Source organism: Acomys minous, assembly GCF_964271855.1.
Source record: "Acomys minous genome assembly, chromosome: 2".
Lineage (NCBI taxonomy): Eukaryota > Metazoa > Chordata > Mammalia > Rodentia > Muridae > Acomys > Acomys minous.
This window is the reverse complement of record NC_140484.1, coordinates 66,143,953-66,169,449: the sequence shown is the minus strand read 5'-3', so window position 1 is coordinate 66,169,449 and position 25,497 is coordinate 66,143,953. Positions and strand designations below refer to the sequence as shown.

Below are 25,497 nucleotides of genomic sequence, written 5' to 3'. Positions count from 1 at the left end.
AAGGCTGGCCCCCAACCTCCCTTCAGAGGTCAGTTTCTGTGTCAACCACAGCAGCAGTGAGGCACGTGACGGAACAGAGCGGTTGCACTCCAGCACGGAAGCAGAACCAGACCCCTTGCAGTTACTGAAAGAGAACCGGCCTCTGACTCATCCACCCTGTGACTTTCTGGTGGGCACCGGGACACTGCACAAACAGGGGGCACTCCAGAACCAACAGCTGGAATGGAAAGGCAACTCTCGTACTGAAGGGGTGCACCTTCTAAACCTGACGCTGCCTAGGGGTGCAAGATCTCACTCTTTCGTATATGCAGACATGAGCAGCTCTGAGGACGGAAGTAGCAGAGAGCAGGTGCTTTTGACTGTTTTCCTCCCAGTCAAGTCCCTGGGTCTGAAACAGCCACCTGAGAGAAAGGTAAGGAGGCCCTGTGTGACACTACTTACTCTACTTACTTCTGGCCTAAGGAGCCCTGTGGGGCGGGTTCACACAAGGCCACCAGCTTCTGTGAAAAGCAAGCTAGGCAGGAATGGCCTGATGATTCCACTGTGCCAACACTTGAGGCTATTGTGGACCATAGTTCCTAAAACAGCCCCTGCACTATGGGACTCACAGTCACATAGGCCTTGAGCTTCTGGAATTTTTTTTTCTTTTTTCTTTTTTTGAGATAGGGTTTCTCTGTGTAACTTTGGCTGTCCTAGACTCACTTTGTAGACCAGGCTGGCCTAAACTCAGAGATCCACCTGCCTCTGCCTCCCTCTGAGTGCTGGGATTAAAGGCATGCACCACCACACCTGACACTTCTGGGATTTTTTTTACATCAGTTGATGGGAACTCTGCTTGGAGCTCCAGAGTCCAGAACTACCACCCCCAGGTCCGGTCTAGAAACAATTTATAAAGTTTACACCACACTGGATACTTCTGGCACATTCAGATGAGATGGTTAGACACTAGACACAGTTACCTTATCTGTCCACTCAAACTCTAGGGCTACTCCCACAGTGGTACCTTATATCACACAGATGGCTAGACGGCCTAGTGAGTCCATGTAAATTCAGGGCTGGCACTGAGACCCACTGGGGTGGCTGGCTGGCTGGGAAGCAACATCCCTCTTGGATGTCTGTCAGGAAACCACAGGCTCCTGAAACTGACACTTCATCACCTGACTTCGCTTTCTCAAGACAACCAGACATTGCTGAGGGAGAGAAAGAGTATGCTGTTGGGATCCATCCTGGAAGACATCTCACAAATGGGCTTTGCTGCTCGTAGAGATGAGCTATCAGCATCCGGGGGACCACTTGCTGGCAGGGGGCTGGATCAGGCAGGGGCCTCCCAGTTCTAGAGGGAATCCAACTAGCTCAAGTGGACAACCAACTCCGCTTCTCGGCCATGGTTAGCTGCCTCTGGAGGCTCCTAATGTCACCCCCTTTATGGAAAGGCCTTCTGTTTCTATGCCCACCATCTCTGTCCTATCACCCATGTTCCTTATCTCCACAACAACACTGTCTGACATGACTCTGTTGTTTTATTGTCTAGCCATACCAGACAGAAGCTTCCAGAGAGCAGGGCCCTCAGCCATGCAGCTGTGCACCGGATCCGATCACTACACCAGTATGATCTGCTTTAAAGAGAACTGCTCCCGGATGAATCTACTGAGAGGGAAGGGATGTCTTATGTCTTCCCATGCCAAAGAAATAGCTTAAGTGGGTGACAGAGAACTGGAATAGGTCCCTCCTACGTACAAAGGAATCCCGCCTGCTGGAGCAGGTCCCAAGACCCTGGGAGATAGTCACGAAATGCACGAATGACTTGGCTGACTCAAAAGACACAAGTCCAGCTGTATGTGGCAGTGGGAGACACAGCAGGCACTATGGACCTCCAAACCCTGAATGCCTGTGGGCCAATGGTCTCTGGAGCTCTGCAGTGGAAAGGACAAAGGTGTTCCCAGGCAGCACAGTTATAGCGGAAGAGCTAGCTCAGAGAAAGTGACTCATTGCAGACTGTGCAGAGAAACCATGACAACCATAGATACCGTCTAGCTGGTTGTGCAAAATCCTGGTGGAGAAATGAATGTGGAAACTGCTCTATTTCATGGATGAGCAGCAAACATCTGCTGAAGCCATTCTCAGCGCAGCCAGCAAATGTGGCTCTTCTCAATGGATCATGGAGTTGATTAAAGAACACATGACATGTGGCCTGTCCTGACAGAGCTGTACAGTTTGGAGTTAAAGAGGAAGGAGAAATGCTCCAAACAAGGGTATAACAACATCAATGAGTTCGTAAAACTTGACCTGAACAGCTTCAAGGAATTTGACTCTTTATACACAGGTTCAAGAAATAGACTGTGTCTTCGGGGCTGGAAAGAGTTTGGCTCAGTGGCTAAGAACACTGCTTTTGCAGAGGCCTCAAGTCTGGCTCTCAGCAGTCACATCAAGGGGTGTTCGCAACCACCTTAACTCCAGCTCCAGAGGATCTGACACCCTCTTCTGGCTTCTGTAAGGCACCTGCACACGTGTGGCACACAGTCTCTCTCACACACATGGACATATCACTAAGAAGTAATAAGTCTCTGAAAATATATTTCAAAAAATAAACAAAAAAACTCTGTGCTCAAATTGCAGAGTAGGACACGGGCAGTAAGCGCTGCATTTTGTTCAATCAGTTGTTATTTCATTTCCCCCTTTTGAGGAATAAACTTTTATTTCTCATTACTGCACCATGGCAAATACAATTTAAAATCGGTTCTTGAATCTGTGGACTCCCGGAGCTAAAGGGAGCATCTAGAGTCTCCATTCGCTATTAGAGCTGTTTAGAGAAAGAATGGCAGGAGTCCACCTTAAGCCCTGAAACATGGCTGCTCCTGTGGCTTTGGAGGAATTTCATGTCCTGTGCTTCAGACTTCACAATGCCTTTTTAAAAGCCTTTTGAAATTTAAGCTTCTTACACGTGTACTTTGTACTTAAGAACAACAATAAATAACAAATCGAGGAATTACTATTTCTTTTTTTTTCTCTTGAGACAGGCCCTCATTATATTGGCTAGGCGTGAACTCCTTAGCCTTGCGAGGTATGGGACCATATGCATGCACCAACACATCCACTTGGAAATCACTCAAGCTGATGTTCTAGAATGTTGACATCTACAATGAACAGGCCACTTGTTTTTACCTATGTTTTATAGCTGAGGAAGCAGAGACCCAGGGAAATTCAGTGCCTTGTCAAAGCCCCACAGCCACATATACACCTGCTCTACCTGTTGCAATGACCCTGCTGGAGCCTGGTCTCAGCCTCCTGGCAGCCGCAGGCTCCTTCCAGCCTGCCCTTTTTCTCCCTGGCCACCAAAAGCAGCTAGGACGATATGCAGGTCAGGCTAAGGTCAAATGTTAAGACTCACTCCGGCCGAGTCAGAGTTACATCGGTGATGTTCTCTTCAGTGGAAGCCCGGTCTGTTTCTAGCCTCACCCAGCAGACAGGCCTGTGCAGGGAAAAGATGATGGGGCGGGGGGGGGGGGGGGGGGAGGGGGAGCTGGGATTGGGGCGGGGGTCTGCTTCACTAGACATCAAGCTGAAGAAAATACTACTGTGATACAGACTAGGAACACTACTGGCCAATATTCAGTATGTTGTAACACCAACATACTGCGGGGTCATCTCTGCACGGGTCCCAAGCTATGTGCCACCTCCTGCACACTGCCGGGTGTCCATCCCTGGTAACACACAAACTGATGCAGACTCCTGTGAATGGGCAGGTGCCTTCATCCCAGCAACCTGGGAAGGAGGGAGCATACACTGACTAAAGGGCTTTGCTCCGCAGTTCTGCACACTCAAGTCTGCCTACTAGGCCTTCTCCAGCCATTGGATCCTCAATGGAGTCCTCAGTGGCTGTACTACCCAGGTTCAGCAGAGACTCTCAGCCACATGCCCCGAGTTCAGACTCCACACCAGCTAGGACTAGCAGCTGTAGGAAGCCATTTCACGGAGTCTCTGTACTTTCATCCCTGGTGTACCAACAGCAATACCTGCATTAGGGCTAACACAGCTTAGCAGACCAGTTTGCATATGGTATTCAGGATAGTGCTCCATATGAGTGTGTCCACAGGATTTGCTATACAATGGGAGCCTAAAGGATGCATGGAACATTCTAGGCTTGAAAGCTAACTCCCTTTGGAAAACTACAATCCCTGCCACTCTCATCTTCAGAGTCTGAGGAGATTGCTGCCATCTCTCTTCCCCTGCACGGCTGCCTGGGGGTGGGGGTGGGGGGGTAGGCAGGGAAGGGACTGGAGGCATGGGAGGGGAGGGAGGGGGTGCTACTCAGTTTTACATCGTTGGTCCACATGTCCTCATCATTCACCAGCTCAAAGCGAGCCTGTGCCAGCATCCATGATGTCTACGCTGAGAACTTTCCAACTTCATTCCTAGGGCCCTGGCGATGCGCCGGATCCTGAGCTCCGGGCTGGCCGCTGCAGTTTCAACCTGGGACGGGCGTCTGTTCGCTGAGCTTGAGGTGGGGCACGGGATAAAACCGCAGCCGCATGAGGCTTTTAAATGCTGGAGCCAACCATCCCCGCCCTTATTTTTAACAAAGCTGCTACAAAACCACCTTTCAGGGCCAAGTTATTTTTCCCACAAATTAATGTCCTCTAGCAACTTCTGAGCTGGTTGTCCACCTCGGTCAGGCTGGCAGGGACACTCCTAGATCCCCAGCCCAGGAGTATTTTCTAGAACTTTGTCTGAAAGATAACAATCCCAGCCTATCTTGCCCCCTGGGTTTTGTTCCAGCATATTGAGGGCATAGTCCCACCAAAATTCTTCGAGGGACAGGAGGAAGGGAGTGAAAGCGGAGGAAGTGAATACTCCCTGCTCTGGCCCACACTTTCTCAAGCATGGCAAAGACTCACGGGCGGCCTGGAAAGCTCACTGCAGGACTGGACAAGCAGCCCAGCCAGTACTTCTAGCCAGTGTGGGAACATGGTGCTTTTGTGCACCAAGACGCAGCACAGGCGATTCATCCTAAGGCAGGGTGCCCAGATGCCCCTTTTCCACAGCTCCTGACCCAGCAGCATTCTTTTTATTAATTTATTTATTCTTTTGTATATAGTGCGGTGCTCTGCCTGCGTGTGCGCCTACATACCAGAAGAGGACGTCAGATCTCATTATAGATGGTTATGAGCCACCATGTGGTTGCTGGGAATTGAACTCAGAACCTCTGGAAGAGCAGTCAGTGCTCTTAACCTCTGAGCCATCTCTCTCCAGCCCCACAGCAGCATTTTTATTTGCCACTCTGGGAGCACAGGAATGCCTCACAGGAGCCAGCTCAGGACAAGGCAGAGCTGGAGGCAACCGTGAGACAGGCCACATCACTGCCACACTCTTGATCACCAAGATAATTGTTCTGGACCCTTCCAAAGACCAGCTTTTGGTGAGAGGTTGCCACATAATCCAGTTTCTTTCTAAACAGGGAAACTGAGGCACTGGGCTATCTAGCTCGAGGGCCAGATAGTAGATACTAAAGCTCTGCGGGCGGTGGGGCTCCTGTTGGAACACCCCAACCTTGCCAGGACTCAGTTGCTACAGGGAAGCTGCAGATGACAAATGCATCAAAAAGTGCTGGTGTTAAGTAAAACTTCATTACGTGACCAGACTCTTCATCAGGACAGTCTGAGGTAAAAGCTGTCACTATGCCTGGGAGATATGTTTTTAAAGTTCCACAGAAGGCCCCCTTCTCTCAAAGCATTGACAGGAGGTGTGCTGGGGCCTCCACAGAGCCCGGGACACTGGGCTTCATCCGCTGTGAGTGCTCCTGGAGGTCTGCTCTGTGATGAGGGAGTCCTCGTGGTCCCTCCTGTCCCACCAGGTCTCTCTAGGCTTCCAGAATGGGACAACTAGGTGGGGACAGATGGAACCCTTCATTTCTTCTACCCGACCCTCTCAAATGTCTGCCCCTTCTGGGAACTGCAAGGCTTCATCAAGACTACCTTCAGTGTCCTACTCTGTCACCATTTCAAACTTAAGTCTCCAATTTCAGCCATCATCTCATTTTAGCCCTACTTCATCCTGAATGATGACAACTGTCACCTCAGAATGTCTACACAGCTGGGGCACCAGAGCCTTGAATGTGCTGCCTGGGTGATGGCCTGTGAGTTTCCAGCTGCCATCTCAGGACTCTGGACCAATCCCTGAGCCTGACCACTTGGATGCTTTCACACTGAGGGTCCTCTGTGTCCCCCTAGGGAAGCTTTGGCACCCTGAACCCTGCCTAGGCCATGCGACTGGGAGCACAATGAGTGTACCCTTGGGAGTTCAGTAAGCGCACCCTTGGAGGGACTCCTGGCCTTGTGACCAGGGCAGTGATTCTAAACTCCAGTCTCCCCTGTGAAACAGCAAGGAGCTGCTTTAAGGACAATACCATGCAACTACCTGTGTTGCCTACGCCCAAGAGAGGTAAGTGCCACCTTTGTCACTGAGTATGACTGATGCAGCAGCTGACTGACTTGTCCATCAAGAAGCCAGGGTTTAAGAAAAGAAACCAGGGTTTCACCTTTCTTCCTTCCTTCCTTCCTTCATTCATCTAAAATAAGTATCTAATAATCTACTAGCACTTTTCAGTTATAGACAAAGACTATCTAGAGCTCAGGGAGTAGAGAAACATTCACGCCTAGCACATAGCTCATAAGAGCCTCCTGACATGACTAGGTTACCACATCACCAACACTGACCCCACTAATAAGCAAAGACCAAGTGAAAAATGCTCGAAGAAACGGGAAGGGGTCACAGGGTATTTGCAAGACTCACATCTGGACCTGTTCCCTATCCCTGTCTCTGAATGTGACGTCAATGTGGGCCCCAAAGTCACCCACAAGCCTTCACTTGTCTTCTCCCCTGCTGTTGACCTGGGCTAGCCTGCTGCTGACCTGGGCTAGCCTGGCACTCATGCTGTGGATGTCAAAGCTTCCTTCTGAAGCAGGGTCAGGAAGAGGGGTCGGGTGAGCTCATCCATTCTGCAGCCTCAGCCCTGACCCACAGGGCATTGTTGGGTACAGGACACATATGCAAAGTGCCTGCTCGAGGCCTGAGAGGAAGAGAATCTCTCATCTCACTCTGCTATCTGCATGTTGATCAGAGTTTCAGTGGGTGGGGCCTGGGACTCCAGTAAAAGGTTCCCAATATGAACCACGTCCTCCTCATTCCTGGAAAGAAAGGACAGTGGCAGAAGGATGGCAGGTTGGATGACAGCAGCGGGTAGGTGACTCAAGCCAGAGAGAGGACAGAGTTGGTACTAGAGTGAGGTTGGCCAGGTAACTCAGGGACCACCCCTCAGGGCCCAGGTACAAGAAGAACCCATAGATGGACTGCGTAAGGCCAAAATAAACCTGACTGACTTCCCACAGAGAGACTACATCCTGAGACCTTTCAAAAGCTAGGGCGAGGAAATTCAAATACAGATTCTGGTATGGCAGGCCTGTGGTCGAGACCAAATGCCATGTTCCAAAGTCCTACCAAGTGGCTGAGCGATGCTAGGTGCTGGTAGGGGACCGGCCTGCCCACTGTGAGCTGGAAGCTTTCCGTGGCCGCTTTCAGGTACTTGACAAGGGTTTGCTATGATCTTAACCTAGTCTAGAATTCACACTTCCAGAGGGCCTGGCAGCAGCTCCCATTTCCCAGCATTTCCCTCCATGCTACCCAGGGACTCTGCAGAAATCAGAGTTATCTGCCTCAAGCTTGCTTGGTATATGATGACCTTGAATTTCTCCCCTCTTACCAATCTGGGAGGCTCTGGGCCAAGTTTCCAAGGTCTTTTGAGCAGGTATTGAACACCTCTGGGCCCAGCACATCTTCCAGTAAACAGCTCACAGGACCGCCATGAGGCTACAGTGGGCTGACAGGGTCAAATCCAAATGGAGGCTGTGATGGTCTTCGGCTGCAGCCCCAGTTCCAGGTTCCCACAGACTTGGGCACCAAGAAGCTCATGACACTTATACCTTATGTCCTCTTCACTCTGGGAGGGGAACAACGTGATTACGCAGAACCCTTTTTCTGAATGGACTCCCGGAGCTGCCCGAGGCCAGCAAACCCAACGGAGGCTTGCGCAGAACCTCAGTTCCCTCCTTGGAACCCTGTACCATGGTGTGGGGACTCTACCTGCTCTTTGGAGCCATCACCCATTTTATCAACATCCGCATTTCTCAGGGATCAAAAAAAAAATGATCCCACCACACTCAAGAATCAGGTTTCTCTCATGTGCTGGGTGCCCACCATCCCTCGAGGGCAGACCTAATGCTGCCTCAAAAGGCTGAGGGCTAGTGAGATGGCTCAGGGTTGGGAAAGGCACCTGGCGCCCGAGCTGATGATCTGAGTCGGATCCTGGGAAACCATATGATGGAAGGAGAGAACTCATATCCACAAGCGCCCTACTTCAGCCAAAGTATGCCAGGCAAATGGAGGCTGAAGGAAGAGAGCTAGCCTCCCCTGGCCGTTTCCCGTGCTGGTCCAGTCACCCAAACACATGTGACCCCCACCAGAGCAGCCTGCTCCCTTCTCAGCAGCCGCTTCAGCATGCCACCCTTCCAGAACACTCATCCCCTCCCCTCGCTTCAGGCCTGGCCAGAGGTGGAGCATTCAGACCGAAGGCTGCCAGGCCTCCGGAAGGGCTGGAGGGAGCAGCTTCCTGCAGTTGTGTCTCTGAGATGCTGGTTCTTCCAAAACCTAGTTACACATACTTTCGGTGACTTCCTTGGACTCAATGGACGGCTTGTCCTGGCCAGGCTCTGGCTGACCCGAGAGCCATGCCACACTCCCCTACACACTCTGGCAATGGGCAGCTGTCTCCCCATCTGCTCCACGGAGGGCAGATGCATGATGTGGCCTTGCACGGTGTCAGGGCAGGACTGGGGGCCTGATGACCTTTAGAGATATGCACTGATTCGAGTTTATGGCTTACAAAGGGAGCCTCTGGGAGTTGTATTATATTGTAGGACTGAACATTCCTTTTGTTTTCTAAAAGAATTAAAAAAAAAAAAAGCCACCCTTCCCCATGCCCAAAAGGACTCCCCCAAGAGTTCTAGTCTAACTTTCAAAGGGGACATTGTCAATCCTGTGGTCATAAAGAGCAATTAACCCACACTTAACCGATCTAGATCAAGTCCTATGGCGAGGGAACTGCAGCAGAAAGCTGGATCTTCCTTCTATGTGGCATTGGTTTTCCTCAGTTCCCACTGAGGCCAGAAGCTGCACAAAAGAGGACTAATCCAGATAGCTGAAACCACAGAATGCTCTAGATGAATCACCCCCATCAACAGGGAGAGGCTGCCGATGGGGTGCTTGGGGTGGCAGAGTACCACATCCCGAAATGCCTGCGCATCAGAGCAGTGACCTCCCAGAACAGCAGCCTGCCGGACTCGAGAGTGGCACAGCCAAGCTCAGCTCTGGGCCGACCTCATGGCCTCTCAAGGACACCTGTTTCCTTCTCTGGTCCTTGCTGAGGTTTTCCCAGCCCTGTTGGCACCATGCTACTAAGGGCCTGGTGATATTTTAGGGAAGGCATTGTTCTGATGTCCTTCAAGAGATGAGGAGCGAGATGAAAAAGGCCAAACTCCTTCTGGTGTCTGTCCACTGCCCTCCTCCCTGCATCCTCAAGCCCACTGAGGTTTACTTAGATTTATGTGGAGACTTGGAAGGGCCACCACTGACTCCTCCCCACTTTTTGTTTTTTTGTTTTTTTTCAGGAGCTGCTGCCCCAGCTGTTGTAAATGACCAGATATGGCACAGCTGAGATGAGACCCAGCATGACAAGCATTCAAAACCATGGAAGAATCCTCCTGTGGCCCCAGGCCAGCCCAGGCCTCCTCCAGCTCTGAGCCTGGAGCTTGGGGGTAGGGAATGCAGTCTCTAATGGACAAGGACACACACGCTTAGCAGAAGGACTGAGGCTCCAGAGGAAAAAGGCAGCCTGGCTGATAAACCACTGACATGCAGTGAATGACTCGGGTGAGGTGGCTCTCTGGACACTTGGTGAACAGCCAGGCTTCGTTTGTACTAAGAACTGAGCAAGAAGACACATGCGGGCTGGGGAGATGGCCCAGAGGGTAGGAACACTTGCCGTGCAAGCGTGAGGGCCGAAAACAATCCACGCCACAGACAAATGCACAGTGAGAGTTTCTGTATTCCCCATGCTCCTGCAAGAAGACGGGGGTGGGGGTGGGGAGCAGGAGGCTCTCTAGGAGCTCACAGGCCACACAGCCTGGCACCCACAGTGGAAAAGCAACCGGGACCTAGTTTCCAACAAGGTGGAGGCTGTCTTCTCATCTCTTCATGCCTGCATTCACACGCATGGTACACCCACACACACACAAAAGGAAGAGACAGTCAAAGTAAGCATGCAGATTGGAACATAGGGACTTGTAATCAACAAGCTTTAAACAGAATATTCTAGGCAAAAGGGGTGACGTTGGAGAGTTAGGGTGCTTGACTCTGCACAGTGCGGTCTACCCTGAGAAGCTGGAGGCCAAGAGCAATGGCTGCACTTCGGTGGGTCCTGCTGTCTCACGCTTCTGGAGCCTGACTACGAACCAGCATGTCCACCGCACCCTCTGCTTTAGTCTGCAGCCAAGCTTGCCAACAGCACCTTGCCTGGCCTCCCTGACTTCCCCAGGCCCCTCAGGCCATACCCGCTCATCACAGTCCAGAGACATTTTCAGGGCTTCTGTTGCTCCTGGGTTTCAAACCCTTGACTACTTCCACCCTGTGTGAAGAATAAAAGCCAAATGTTTTTGTGGGTGGGTGGGTGTGCAAGGACATATGCACATGTGTGGAGGCCAGAGGTCAACCTTGGGTGTCATTTCTGAAGAGCCATCTACTTTTCAGGGGAGGAGTGGAAGGATGAGACAGGGTCTCTATCTCTCTCTCATAGCTCTCTCTCACAGCTCACTCATGGCTGTCCTAAAACTCACTAAGTCGATCAGGCTGGCCTTGAACTCACAGGTCTGCCTGCCTCTGGAGTGCTGTGCCACCATGGCCGGCTCATCTACTTTTCTTTTTGAGATCGGTTCTCTCGCGGGGACCTGAGGCTCACTGATGACTGGCTAGTGGGACCGAGTCATTGGCTAGGATGCCTTGCCTCTCCCCACCTCCCTAGTGCTATCCCGCTTCCTAGACAGGGATACTAAGGTGTGGAAAGGTGACATAAATGGCCCAGGATGAAGGACCTAGGCTGCCGTGGACAAAGGGAGCAGGTCTTGTCTCCCTCCAGCCCCCGTTGCCTCACTGCTTCCATACATACTCTCTCTTTCTTCTTCAGCCACCTAGGAATAACGCAGGGCCTTCTCTAGAGCAGCGGTTCTTACCCTTCCTGCTGCTGCGACCTTTAACACAGTTCCTCATGCTGTGATGACCCCCGACCATAAAATCATTTTCATCATGCCTTCATAACTGTCATTTTGCTATTGTTATGAATCACAACATAAATATCTGATGTGCAGGGTACCTGACAGCGACCCCATGTGAAAGGGTCATTCTACCCCTCAAGGGGTCGATACCCACAGGGCCAGGAGGTGAATGAACCAGCCATGCACTACAAGTAACAACAGCCCACGGGCCTTTCCTATAGTGGTCTCCTCTGTCCAGCCTGGAGCTGCCCTGGAGGGTGCCACCTCAGCAGGAGAGGCTGTTTTCCTTCTGCCCATCGGCCGAGGCCTCTGATGACAGGGATCTCACGCCTCTATGCCAGCACCATGAAGGACTGGTAAGCCAAAGGTGCTCTAAGTCTGATCAGGAGCTCCAGGGGGCTCTCATCCAGGAAACTGCCCCACAGAAGGAAAGGCACCCACTCCCAAGAGTCCTGAGCCCCAGAGCACCACTACCTCTCCAGTGAGGCATGGAAAATCACCAAATGGCATGTGAAGCTGCCTCGCTGGCATAGTCCCAGGGGAACTCCTATTTTCTCTCTTCCCCAGGAGATCAAAGCTATTATGTCAACAGTGGGCCCTGATCTGAGTGACCTTCAGCAGACTGCTTATGTAACCTGAGGATGGAGACCTGGGACAAGAAAGGATACAGGTGTCTGAGGAGGGTTTTCCTGAACCATGGAGTCCCCCAACAAGGTTCTATGGTACCATGGACACACCTGTCTCTGAGAGAAAAGGAAGGACACGTGACAAGAGTTCCAATCCCAGCCTGCTGCACAGCTGACAGGACTTGGCCTACCAACAGCACAAGCCCAGCAGGTTGACCAGAGTTGCAGAGTCACTATGGCAGGGAAGTTGGCCCGTGAGCACAGCAGAAAAGCTGCAGGCTCTTCAGCGGCAGCCACTTTGTTTTGCAATTTCTTTTTCTTAAAATGTGTGTGTATTCATATGTGTGAAGTATACATGCATGTGTGTTGTGAGGATGCACATATGTGTCAGTGTGTAGGACAGAAGAAGGCAGTAGTGTCCTCCTCTGTCACTCTCCATCTTATTTTGATTTTTTGTTTTTGATTGATTTGTTTATGTGTGTGAGTGTTTTGCTCACATGTATGTCTATGCATCATGTGCACGCCTGGTGCCCAGGGTGGAAGGGGCACTGGAACTTGAGTTGTAGACAATTGTGAGCCACGGTGTGGGTGCTGAGAATAAAACTGAGGTCCTCTGCAAGAACAAGTGGTCTCCAGCCCTCCACCTCATTATTTTTTCAGCTAGGCTGGCAGCCAGCCCAGCCCAGCCCAGCAATCTCCCAGTCTCTGCTCCCTCCCCCACCCAGCTGGAGTGACAGGTGTGCACAAGACCACACTCAGCTCTTCACATGGGTGCTGGGCTCCTCAGAGCATGCACTCTTAACCACTGTGCTGTTTCTACAGTCTCTCACCTTTCTCCTCTATAAAGCTGTGTCCAATTAAGAACTACATGCTAGATTCACAGCACATGACTTCTCTCTATTCTCCAGAGAAAAGCAATAATTATTCCATTTTACAGACATAGAGGGGGCGAGTGACCAAGGGTGCACAGCTCAGCTGAGAAATGGCAGGAATGGGACAGAGCCATGACTCGCCTGACTTCAAAGCTCACATCATACCCTACAAGGATCAGGGTATGCCAGGTAGAGGGAGAGGGGCTCATTAGGGCCCAAACATGACAGGTTCCAGCCTTCCTAGGGGTTTCCAATTCATTATATGGTTTTGGGTACGTCTCTGACTCCCCAACATGCTAATGGCCATAACCGCCAGTGAAGGGATAAACCAGCACAGACAGTGCTCAACCACTGAAGGAGCAGCAGTGGCTGCCAAGATGGCATCTTCTGAGTTCCCCTGAACAGACTGTTGCGCTTGGTTAGCAATGACTGTCAAGGGCAGGGAGGAAGGCATGTTAGGTTACTGTGCCCAGAGCTGCCATAGCTCGGCATCTACAAACCCCAAGAACTCAGGTTCTCTGTTGGGGTCCAGCCCACCTGAAGCATCATTCCAAGGGCTGATGGGCTTGTCTTCACTTTTGCCTAGCACTCCGGTCATGCCAATACAACCCAGAGCTTCTCACTGGCCTGCATTCCATGCTGTCCAAGTTCCAGCTCTAAGGCCCCCTCCCTACCATCAATACAGCTTCCCACCTCGGCAGCAAGGCTGACGAAGGGCTGAGTCACTAGGCAAGGCAACAGGCGAGGCACTGGACACTGACAGAGTAGACAAGAGAAGGCCACGATGGCTTAAGCCACCCAGGGCCTACAGCCAGGGAACTGGCCAAGAGAATGGAAGGCTGACCCACAGCAGCATGAAGGCAACAAGAAGAGCCACTGTCCCCCGTTAGAGGTGGCTCCCCTGGAACACAGAGCAGAGAGAAGGCTGGCTGGAAGGAGCCTCATCTAAGGCCCAGCCAGGAGCCAGGAGTATGCGCGAGCATCTGTTCTAACCCCTGCAGCAGCAGCAGCCCGCCAGCCACCCCTGTGGCCCAGCTCCACCAGGCTCTCTGAACTCACAGGCAGGGCCTGGCTCTCAGTGGCTCCCCAACCATATGCCAGCATGCTGATTTCTACCTCGTGCTCTTTCCTGCCCCACAGCACCCCAGCCAGCTTTCATGGGTTTCTCAAACATCTGCTAACACAACAGTTGCTGCCTGTTCTGGGGCCTCCTCGGGGAGCTTAGGGCGGGGGTGGGGGGTGGGGGGGGAAGTGCAGTGTGTGCGCAGCTGCAATCAATCAAGCGTCTGTTTCGGCATCCTGAGCCCTCCCTGTGAATGTCTTGCCTCTGTTCAAAGCTCTACTGAAAAATACAATTTGTTTTCTCTTTCAAACTGACCAGCCTGGAGTTAAAAACACAGCACCCAGGGGCATGGCATTCATGAGTAATCGTAGTAATTGTTGCTTTTCTGAAGTCTTTGCTCACATGCACGGTCTAAAGGGTACTGCACAACTCGGGACTTGCTGGGAGACAAACTGCTGCCTCCCAGCTCTCGTGCTCAGATCAGGCCTGTCCTCAGTGCTATACACGGGCCCTGTGTGAACAGACCACCACAGACAACTAGAACCTCAGAAGGACCGCTTGAGGAGGGAAGCATGGGAGGAGAGCCACAAGACGGGCCCCAGGCAGGGCTGGAGCGCACGGGCTCCCATGCTGCCTATGGAGAGCTCACAGCACAGAGCAGAGGCCATAACTGAAAATACAGGGAGGGTATACTCAAGACCCAGACAGCTGGGTCACCTGTGGCCTCAACTGGCATCCCTGGGCACAATCGTCCCATTGGGATTTTAGGGCAACATGAGCTAAAACAACTGGAAGGCAATTGGCTTCACTGCTGAGAGGGACAAGGGCCACCATTGCTTGGTAGGACAGCCGAGCCCCAGAGATATGGCAGGACAGGGGTGTCTGTGGCTCGGTGGGGGGGGGGGGGGATATTTCAGCCCTGTTTCAAAAGCGCTTGCTGGGGACGAGGAGAGAGTGCTTACATATGGCCAACTTCCTGTTGGAGGGAGGTGGATCCTAGTCTGTCACCACTTGGCTCCCAACATGGAGTTAAGCAGGCATGCTGGTAGCCAGGAGATCACCTCCCTTAGCATTTACAAGAGAAAAGCATGACGCAAGAGGATGAACAAACAAGGAGTGGGAAATGGCTAAGACAGAGAGGGCACTGGGACAGGAGGAAGCGAAAAAGCAGTTCTCTGATGGAAGACAGACTGCATCCCTGGGAACACTCGGCACTCTTGTCTCAGACCAGCCCTTATAGCTACTTACACCTCCTCCGTAGGCCTAGGGAGTGCACCGCACGGGTGAACTGTGCTTGTCAGCACTCACCGTGTGTGTCAGTACACTGGGTAACATGGGGTGTTGTGTGCATGCACGTAAGGATAGAGACACAAATGTTCACACAAAAACTATCGACATATATATATATATGTATGTATACAGAAATATACAGAGATACACATACATGCGTGCACACTATAATGTACATTATATTGGCGAACTGTAATGTGCTGTTTGAGCTCACTGAAAAGCTGCCTGGGAAGTGGGGTTACCCGCCCCCCCCACTTTCAAGCCCAAGAAAGAGTGTCTCAAAGTGTGTTCTCCAAGACGGTGTGTCTGTGGATGGTCTCCCTGCCCCCCAGCTCAGTGGCAGGGAAAAGAACGGTGAATAGCACAGAAGTAAAAACATTACTTGTCCTTTAGGACAGCTAGAAGATGCACTGTTTCCAACAGGACCACCACCCTCATCCCACGACATCAAGGTGCCTGCAGTGGGACTGCGAAGTCAGAAGCCCATCTGGAGAGACGAGCGGGAGCTCCTGCCGGCTGCCTCCCTGACTTGATGTTTTCTGTCTATCTGTTGCTTCTGTCTGTCTGCTACTGGCTACTTATTCTTTTATTTTGATTTGTTATATAGTAATAAACCCATTTATTTCTAACAAACAAACAAACAAAAACCCCAGAGTTATCAAAAGCATTCTCCAGATTATATAGAACACACATGCACGTACACACGCATGCGCACATACATACGCACGCACACATGAAATATACACTGGTTCTTTTCCCAATCCCTCTCCCACTCCCCCCGCAGTCCGTGTTGGTTGCGGACCTGCTACACAACAATGTTAAGCAAATTGCCTAGGGTTCCAGCATCAGAGCCCCTTTCTGGAGGCCCTGTTTTTTGTTGTTGTTTTGGGGGTGGGTTTTTTGTTGTTGTTGTTGTTTTTGTTTTTTGGGTTTTTGTTGTTGTTGTTGTTTTAAAGCATCTCTAGGTAAGGATACAGAAGTAAGTACTCTGTCAGAAAGGCTCTGGCAGGCCTAGGAACCAGCACAGCCTCAGTGCCCTCATGGGGTTGTAATGGATAAGCTCTGATAGAACGTGGATTCTACCAGACAGCTTGTGCCCATGACAGGCGCTCCTGCTAACCCTGGGAGCAATGAAGGCTGGGGCCTCACAGCCTGGACCTCAGAGCTCTTTACGCTCTCCTGCTTACTGGCTCTCAGCTCTCATCCTGACTGGGCTCCTTTTCTGCTGCAGGCTAAAGAGCTCTGGCTCCCACCAGCTGTGCAAAGAAGGCCAAGGGGAAGCCCCACAAGTCCACACACCCTCAGGATCTGTTCTGGGCCCCAGCGGGCCCCTCAAGGGAGCTGGTTTATTAGAACACCCAGCTGCTCCAAAGGTCTAACCAAAAAGACACTTTGTACCTTTATCTAAAGCGTTTGTATACATGGCTCAGAAGCCATGTGCAAAGAGGTTCCTCCACAAGAACACACAAGTAGAGCGAAGAACGTCTGAACCAAGATCAAAGACCTGTGAAACAGTTTGGGAGGCAGCTCAAGGAAGAAAGGGCGGCACCAACCCTGGGCCCAAACCTATCCTAAAGTATGGGAACCAACCCCCTAAGTTCGTCCTCCCAGACATGAGGACCTTGTGTTCTTCTCAGCAGCTACAAACCTCCAGTGAGGCCGCAGCATGTGGAGGGTACGAGCCACAACCATCCTCGGGCACTGTGTGGCTCTCTGTATACCAGTGACATGCCTGCTTGTTGTGAACCCCGGCCCAGGGCCCTACAATGTCCTGGCTGAGTCCAGGACTCTTTAAAACATGTGTGTGTGTGTGTGTGTGTGTGTGTGTGTGTGTGTGTGTGTGTGTGCGCGCGCGCGCGCGCGCGCGTGCATGCCTGGGTCTATATATGTGCATCACATGTATGCCTAGGGCCCCTAGGAGCAAGAAGAGGGCATCAGATCTCTTGGAACTGGAGTTATGGGCAGTTTTGAGCCACTATGTGGGTGCTGGGAGCCAAAGCCGTGCCCCTTGCAAAAGCACCAGATGCACTTAACCACTGAGCCATCTCTCCAGGCCCCTAATCCAGGACTCTTTACAAACACATAAGGACTGTCTCAGGCCTGCTTATCAGGGCCCCTTGGCAAGTAAGGCCTGCTGCCTGAGACCATATATTACTATATGGGGATGCTCAGTGGGACATGGACCAGGATTCACAAACTTCATCCTCGGGCTCTGACCTCTGACGACAGGATGTCTGTGCCTTGTCCTACCTACTCCTCCCAGCCAAGCAGCCAGCCACAGCAGACAGGCTGAACCAGGGTGGCCTTCTTGGACTCCAGTGTACCTTCCTGGATCTTGGAGCGCTGCCTGGAACCGATGAGGCGATCCATACATTTGGGCACAACCCCACCGAGTAATGTATTTTAAAATAGTTTCTGGGCATGTGAGGCCAGAAAATGTCTTCAGTGATGCAGTCATGTTATTCCAGCTTGTGGCTAGTGAAATCCAGTACCACATGTAAGCTGGTTTTATTACCTCTCCCTCGTATACACTAAGAAAACAGGCTAGGTATAAAAAAAAAAAAATCAACTGAGGCTGTGCATTGTACCCAGAACTCAGAGGTGACGTCCCCCAATGCTGTCCCTCCTTCAACTGGTTTCAGTCCATCTGGAGATGGAAGCTTCCTCTTGGTATCCAACACATGTGTTCAGTTACTATCCAGGGAGCAAGTCAGAAAGGCCTACCACACAGGAAGCAGGAAAGGCCTCTCTTGGAGCCAAGATGGAAGTCATGGAAGCTGGACATGGAAAGGGGTTAGGAGCTCTGTACCATGTTGACCCATAGGCACGGGAGTGGCACAAGAGTATCGCCAACTTGTCCCTAGTCGTCCTGGACATGGGCTGGGCTCATATGTAAAGGTGGCTCAAAGGACTCTGCGGCCACCTCAGAGGTGACCTGCACCTGGTCTTCAGTGGGCCTGACAGGCTTGGAGAATTAAAGTTATAGCAGGTAGAAGACATGGCAACACCACGGAGAGGAACATGTCTTTCTTGTAAGCAGAAGGCTCCACTGGGGAAAGTTGGGGTGGGGGAGACAATATGAGGGACCAAAAATTGCTTACTGGTTATACCTGCCTGATGCAGAACAGACACCATGAGTCTGCCTGCCCTGGGTTTGCCCATGGCTGAAGAACTTGCCAACTCTGCTAAGACCAATCCCTCACTAGCAAACAGGTCTTCATTTCCTCAAGCCAAACAAATATATATATATATATACACACACACACACACTGGTTTGGTTTTTCGAGACAGCCCTGGCTGTCTTAGAACTCACTCTGTAGACCACGCTGGCAGAGACTCATCTGCCTCTGCCTCCCGAGTGCTGGGCTTAAAGGCATGAGCCTCTATCCCTGGCTAGTAATCAATATTTTATAGAGAACACCAGGAACTGACACTCGCGCCACAGCACTAAGCAAGAGGCCTTCCCAGATGGGCATGGAGCCAGTCCTGCCATGGTTTACCCACCGCAGCCATCCACCCTAAAGCTTAACAGTCACAAGGGCCACCCTATGACCTCCACAGCAAGCACCAAATGCAGCCAGCCTCCAGGCTCTAACCCTGACCTGACGATGGTGTCAAACTCCAGATCAATACCCAAGGCAAGTGTTGGTGCAATGCTGAACTCCAAGACGGACGGCCACGGAGCAACAGGAGAGTACGGGAGCAGCTCCTCCTATAACCAGTGCGCTAGCGATGGTTGCAGACTACCGATTTCTTGGCAGTCAATGTTTGACAGTTCAATCAAAGAGAATAATCGCTTCCTACCTCCTCTCAAGTCATTACCCATGGCCCTGATCTAGGGATCGGCATAATCCGAGTGATACTGAACACGGGTGTGTGGGCTCCAGGCGAGGGGGTACCAGCCAAGGACTAGGGGAGGATTAATTAGTGTTTGGTCACCCTGGACTCCTAGCCAATGCCTGCCTCTCGCCATCTGTCGCTCCTGTTCCACTAGCAATGAGCTTAACAGGGAAAGAGCACACCTCATTTTGAGTGGAGAGAACCAGTACTAAAATCCCAGAATCCCAGAGATCAGTGAGGTGCTCCTGGAGCCTCCTCTAGGCCACTGGGGCGCTTGCTTACCTGTGCCATCTTGGCAAGGTCTAGAGAAGGTCTTTGCTCCTGCACTTCGTCTGGACGCCGCCGTTTCACACCGATCTTCTTGTCGTTAAGGACACACGGCTGGGAGCGGCTGCGGGCAAGCCCACTGGAGCGTCTTGCCAGCTCCGGCGTTGAGGCAGGTGTGCTGCTGGCTGAGGGGGGACAGTATTCTGGGAAGGAAAACTGCTCATGTGAGCAAGAGAGGGACCGCTGCAGGTCCAGTCGGCCCCCTTCCACGGGGCGTGGGTCTGGGCTCCAGGCATCGCCCACCTGTCCACAGGGGGCTGAGCCTGGTGCTCCTTGGCTGGGCTGTCCCCCAAAGCGGTGGTGAGGTGAGGAGAGCCCATTGGCCCGGGCAGGGAGGCTGAAACTCGAGCTCCGCTGCATGGGGCTGACACCATTGGAGTAGCGCTGGACGCTGCCCCCGCTGTAGCATCGCCTCTTCTCCACAGGAGTCCAGACTTTGGACCCCAAGGGCCGCCACGACGTCCGGCAACTGGACATCTCATCGGAGAAGGATAGTGACCGGCACTGGCGTTTGCTGGGGGGAGCTGAGGGGTTCCCGTTGTGGTCGCTTATGCTGAGGTCTTTGATTAGGCTGGTCACCGCACAGGCAGTCACCGCCTCCTGGTGCCACAGGGAGCCCTCCTGACACTTTTCGGGCAGACATTCCCAGATGCTGGTGCTCGGCTGGTCAATCTGAAGAGGGCATTTTCTATCCAGGTCTCGCCATCTGTCATTTTCTGGTGCATAAATACAAAGAGAAAATAGGATCTGAGAGGCCTTTAGAATAGCACTCTGTTCTTGTACGAACAGACTGCTTGTTACATAGTACTCTGGCACCCAAAAAGGTCCTCCTCATAAATCAGCCAGCTCAACTTTACTTTATAGATGAAAACTGAGGCCCAGAGAAGAGTGAGGCTCAGCATTCAGAGTAGGAAGCAGAGCAAGGCCTGGGATCCAGACCCCTGCCTGGAGTTCCTGATCTAGCTTTCCTCCCAGCATCCCACATCCAGACCTGGCCCCGTTCCTGATCTACCCAGCTTTCTTCTCAGCATCTCATACCGAGAGCTGTCCCTGTTTCTGATGCAGCTTTCCTCCCAGCATCCCACATCCAGAGCTGCCCCTGTTCCTGATCGATCCAGCTCTCCTCCTGACATCCTATGCTGTCTCCCGCAATGGTCACTTGTCCTGGGCTCTGCCCTAGTGGGTGGCAGAGTCAGGGGAGCAGAGTAAATTAGCAGTTGGCAAAAGAGCATGACCAACAGTGAGTCTTGTCCACTTCAGATGGTCAAGGTCATAATGGGACTGGATACTGCTGGGTTAGCTCATCTCAACTCCATCAACAAAACATTTGCTTATGAAAGATACAGCCTCTTATTGACTTACTCGCCTTCTGCCAAAATGTTGATCATGTCAGCACCTGCAATAGCTGCCCATCACAGTACTGTATTCATAGTCATTTGGTTTCCTGCTCAAACTGAGGCCACTTAAAGCAGCTGAAGTGTGTAAGAGAGGCACTCAGACTGCAGGGTGTGACTTAAGCTCACTCAGCTCGGTTCTAATGTGTGAGTCCACAGGCTAGCCCAACTGTGGGATGCAGGATCTGAACTTGAACTTTTACTTCAGTAAAAATCCTAAGAACAAATTATTGTTTTTCCACTATAGAATCAGGTACCATGCTGGGAAAGCTAGGAGATGAAAAAATCTTGTTCTAACTTAGAATGCAAAAGCAAAATTTAGAAGCACAGCAAAATTTAGAAGCATGTGCTGTCCAGTTAGCCCTGTCTCTCTCTCTCTGCTAATCTGAATGTATATATTAGTTGGCAAATGTGACAGCTTGAGCCAGACAGTCAGTGGACCTGAAATAAAGCTGGAAATGGCTTGCATTAGATTATTTAAATGCCTCCACCGACACCCACAGCAATCCAGAACACTCCCTGAGCATCCTTCTGGGACTATAACATCGTCACAGCACCTGCCCAGGGCAACACAGCTATATGACACAGTGAAAACCCAAGCCAGTCTGGCACTGGCCCTGCTTCAAGACACTTAGTCCAGAGAAGATGTATGATGGTTCAAAAGACTGCTCGGTCCCTAGGTGATGCACTCTGGGTAGCAAGAGAGAGAAGATATAGTATGATGGTTCAGAAGACTGCTCAGTCCCTAGGTGATGCACTCTGGGTAGCAAGACCTGTAAATCCAGCTCTACAGTGCCACTCTGTTGTTGTATTTCTTCTAGACGGGGTGTTACTCTGTAGTTTAGGGCCTTAACACTGTGGCAAACCTCCTGCCTCACCTTACCAAGCGATGGAATTAGATAGGCACCACCTTGACCACACCTAGCTTACAATGGTCACTTCTCAAAGGCCTGAGATAACACCCAGGTCAAGGGAGTAAGTAATACAGCCCAAGACGGTGCCCAGGAACCAAAGGAAGCCAAACCAAGGCTAAGTATACCATTTCTTCCTCTAGACACTCTGCTAAGTTGTGAGACAGATGACCCAGGGGCTGCACACAGGGGCAGAGGACACAGGGAGAAACTGCCCAGGGTTATGCACCCTGAGAGCCCCCGGAGCTGGAGGCTGTCTAGCAGCAAGCCAGCTGGGAACCTCTACTCAGACTCTTCCTGACGGTGGCCGCTCTGATAGCTACTCCTTTAGATGAATTTGATACATTTTTTCCAAAGATAAAATTCCCCTTCCTGACAAAAATAGCTCTTTGCAAGCTGCTTACATTGTTCAAGTATTGTCTTTAGTACCCGTGGAAAACATTTCCTTCCAGTGTTCTATTCCATTTGAATGTTCTCCCCTCTTACGTGTGTGTGTGTGTGTGTGTGTGTGTGTGTGTTATGTGTATACAGAGTATGTGTGTGGCATATCTGTGGTGTGTAGGTGTGTGTGTGTGGTATGTGTATATAGAGTATGTGTGCGGTATATCTGTGGTGTGTGGTACATATGGTGTGTGTGTGTGTGTGTGTGTGTGTGTGTGTGTGTACTAGAGGAGGACAACCTCAGGTATTAGTCCTCCTACCTTGTTTGAGATAGCATTGCTCTCGTTTACTGATGAAATGTTAGAGAGTTCTCTGTCGCTGTTCCCATCTCTTGCTTGGGACCATTAGGATCACAGTGTCTGGCCTTTCTCTCTTTTCTGTTGTTGTTGTTTTTGGTTTTTTTGAGACAGGGTTTCTCCGTGTAGCCTTGACTGTCCTGGAACTCACTCTGTAGACCAGGCTGGCCTTGAACTCAGAGATCCCCCTGCCTCTGCCTCCTGAGTACTGGATTAAACATGTGCGTCAGTACCACCCAGTTGTGTCTTTCCTTTTTTGTGAATTTAGGTTTACACAGGAAGTGCTTTACCCACTGGCCTGTCTCCCATGCTCAATGTTTACCATTCTTTGAAAACAGTTTTAATTTGGCATTACTTTAGAGAGCCAAAATAATACATCCAAAACAGAGGAAATATAAACTAAACTGGGCATGGTGGTATAAATCCAGCTTAATCCCAAGAAGCTGAGACAGGAGGATCACGCTGAATACAAGGTCAACCTGGACTGCAGAATGAGGAGAAGTGCAAATTAGCACAGGCCCAGTCATGGCTGTCTTTTATGGAGGCGGGGGGGGGGGGGGGGGGGGGGAGCAATCCTGAGAGAAAAGTGGGAATCAAATCAAAATGATAACAAAGGATAGCAAATTGACAAGTATAATTAAGATGCCCCTCAGCAGGTGGCTGGTTAAACAGATTATAAGGGAATAACACACAGCAGGCAACAGTGCAGTTTCGGGGACTAGTTAATGGTGTGGAGACATGCCAGTGATACATCGCTAAACAAGCTGTGTATAAAGCCCTATGATTCCTATTTAGTAAAATCCATAGTGCGCTACATACATGGAACAAAAAGAAACAGACCAAAATGTTAAGGACTGATTGTCAAGTGGTTGGTTAACTTATGCTTGCTTAGTTTCGTTTTTTCTGGTCTGTACATTTCCTATGAGGAAACTGAACTGACGGACACGAGAGGGCTGTGGCTGCCAAGCCTACCAGGGCTGCGCTCTGCCTTCATTCTGGGACGGAGCCACTCTAGAACCAGGGTCCAAACCTCATCCTCCTCTGGGTTCTCGCCTGTGGGCCTTTCAGGAAGTTGCTGGAACCAACCTCCCCTTGATGCCAAGACATTGAAAACAGCACAGGAGTTAGGGATGTGGCAGGCTGAGGGCCTATCCACAGAGCAGGGAGGGACCAAGATAGTACCACAGCTGGTGCTTGGAAGCCTAGGACACAGGGCAGAAAATGTCCCAGTCACATTGGGGGAAAAGGCATCAGTTTAGAAAGGGTTGATCCTATCTCTGGGTGGGGGTGGGGGTGGGGGTTACATTTGCTCTTCATTCTGCAGGATTACCAGCTCTGAAGACTCAGGATGGCTCTCCAGGGTCCTTCACAGGGTTTGGTACACAGCAGACCTGGCAGGGGGTGGGAGGACGTGAAGAAGCGGGTGACAACATGGGGACAAGGACTATGGAAGAGGCTGTGGAAGCTATTCCTTGTCCCTATCCTCAACACAGGCAGAGAGCCCACCTGGGCTATGCCACGAACCTCCACTCTCCTCTGGGCCTTGGATTGGCTGTATATGAAACAGGCAGGCGACTGGTTAGAACTGAACGAAAGCTCCTTGAGGAAGGAAGGCACTGCCAGTGTGTATCGAGAGCATCCACGTGGTCACTCGTCTGCAGCACAGACTCTAATGGCTTCTAGCTTTATCTCTTTGAAAAGTGTTAATACAAAAAAAAAAAAAGTAAAAACAATCAATGCTATGTTTAGCTCTTGTGTTTCCACCCTTCACCGAGGGTCCAGAGAGCACTTTGTTGGGTCAGGTCACCAGACAAAAGAACAGGAATAGAAGCTAATTTTTAATGGCAAATTGCCCTATGTGTAGAGCCTCAACTTTACAGAGCACAAAGGGCTCTGAGAAGATGATAGCGGGTGCCCCCACCCTGCCACTCAATATCACCTCTGCATAAACAACTGGAACTCTTTCCAAAGTGACAAAGGCCATGGATGTGGCGGGGCCACTGGGCAATGGTCACTTGATATGGCTAGAAAGGGCACGGCCCTTGGCTCAAATCTCAGTTCTGCACATTTCTTAATCTCTGTCAGCTGCTGAGAAAAGACGCAGGCCCAGCAGAGCGTCCAGGGCAATCTCTCAGATGCGGCAGCCACCAGTGTAATTCAGAATCACTGAAAACATGTTTCCGTTTGCCATCTGCTCTTCTGTACCTGGGTACCAATGTCTGTGGGTATGCCTGTGCTAAAAAGGGAATCAATATTTTCCATACTAGGGATTTCCTGAGGTATGGTTCCATACTAGGGATTTCCTGAGGTATGGTTCCACGATTGCCTGCAGGATTATGAAGGGAGGAGGTGAAACTCGGGGCAGAGACATAAAATCTTGGTTGCCACAAATTTGTTTCATAAGATTGAAGCTTTGGGCAATTAAGAGGGCGGCAAGCTTATAGGGAAGAATCTCTTTGTTGTTCGAGTCCTTAGAAGTCCACGGTTCACAAGCCAGGTGGGAACTCCCGGGGCTTCCATCCCAAACGGCACACAGCCTGCATCACACCGTCCCTGTTGTATCGCCCCTCAGAAGGGTCTGAAAACGCTCCTCCACACATGTTCCTAGTGCACCACAAGTGTGAAATTCGCACAACGGTGAGGAAGTGTCTGAGTGCATGCGTGTGTGGGTACACACATCCGCGTGGGGGAGGGGAGTTCAGCATACCACTTTGCCTATGGATGGGAGGACCAACCACACGGACATAAATATACCCTGGGCACAGCGCTCCTATCGGTGAACCACGTGACCAAAACCCCTCCCAAAGCTGAGGCTCGAGGCCTGAGCCCGAAGCTTCTGACCAGCTACCCTTAAGAGACAAGGACACACACCCAAAATTCACACTTACAGGACCCAGTCCTGCTACCCTGACCACAGAGTCAGAGGCGTCTCAGTACCCAGATCTTGAGCTTTAAGAAAGAAAAGCACTTGGAGGAACACAAATAGCATTTGACCTCAAATGTGCCTGCTTCCATTTCTGCACTTAAACTGGGAAACTCCCAGGGGCCCAGATTCTTGG

The 25,497-nt window shown here is 51.1% G+C and overlaps 1 protein-coding gene across 6 annotated transcripts in view; it reads right to left on the bottom strand.

Annotated features, from left to right (window-relative positions):
* FAM53B (family with sequence similarity 53 member B) overlaps positions 1 to 25,497 on the bottom strand; it is a 102,947-nt gene that overhangs the window by 26,519 nt on the left and 50,931 nt on the right. For all 6 annotated transcript variants that reach the window (XM_084772715.1, XM_084772718.1, XM_084772716.1 and 3 more), the window contains one exon: positions 19,352 to 20,112. In XM_084772715.1, coding sequence (XP_084628841.1) covers positions 19,352 to 20,112 — 761 coding nt within the window. The remainder of the gene's footprint in view (positions 1 to 19,351; positions 20,113 to 25,497) is intronic.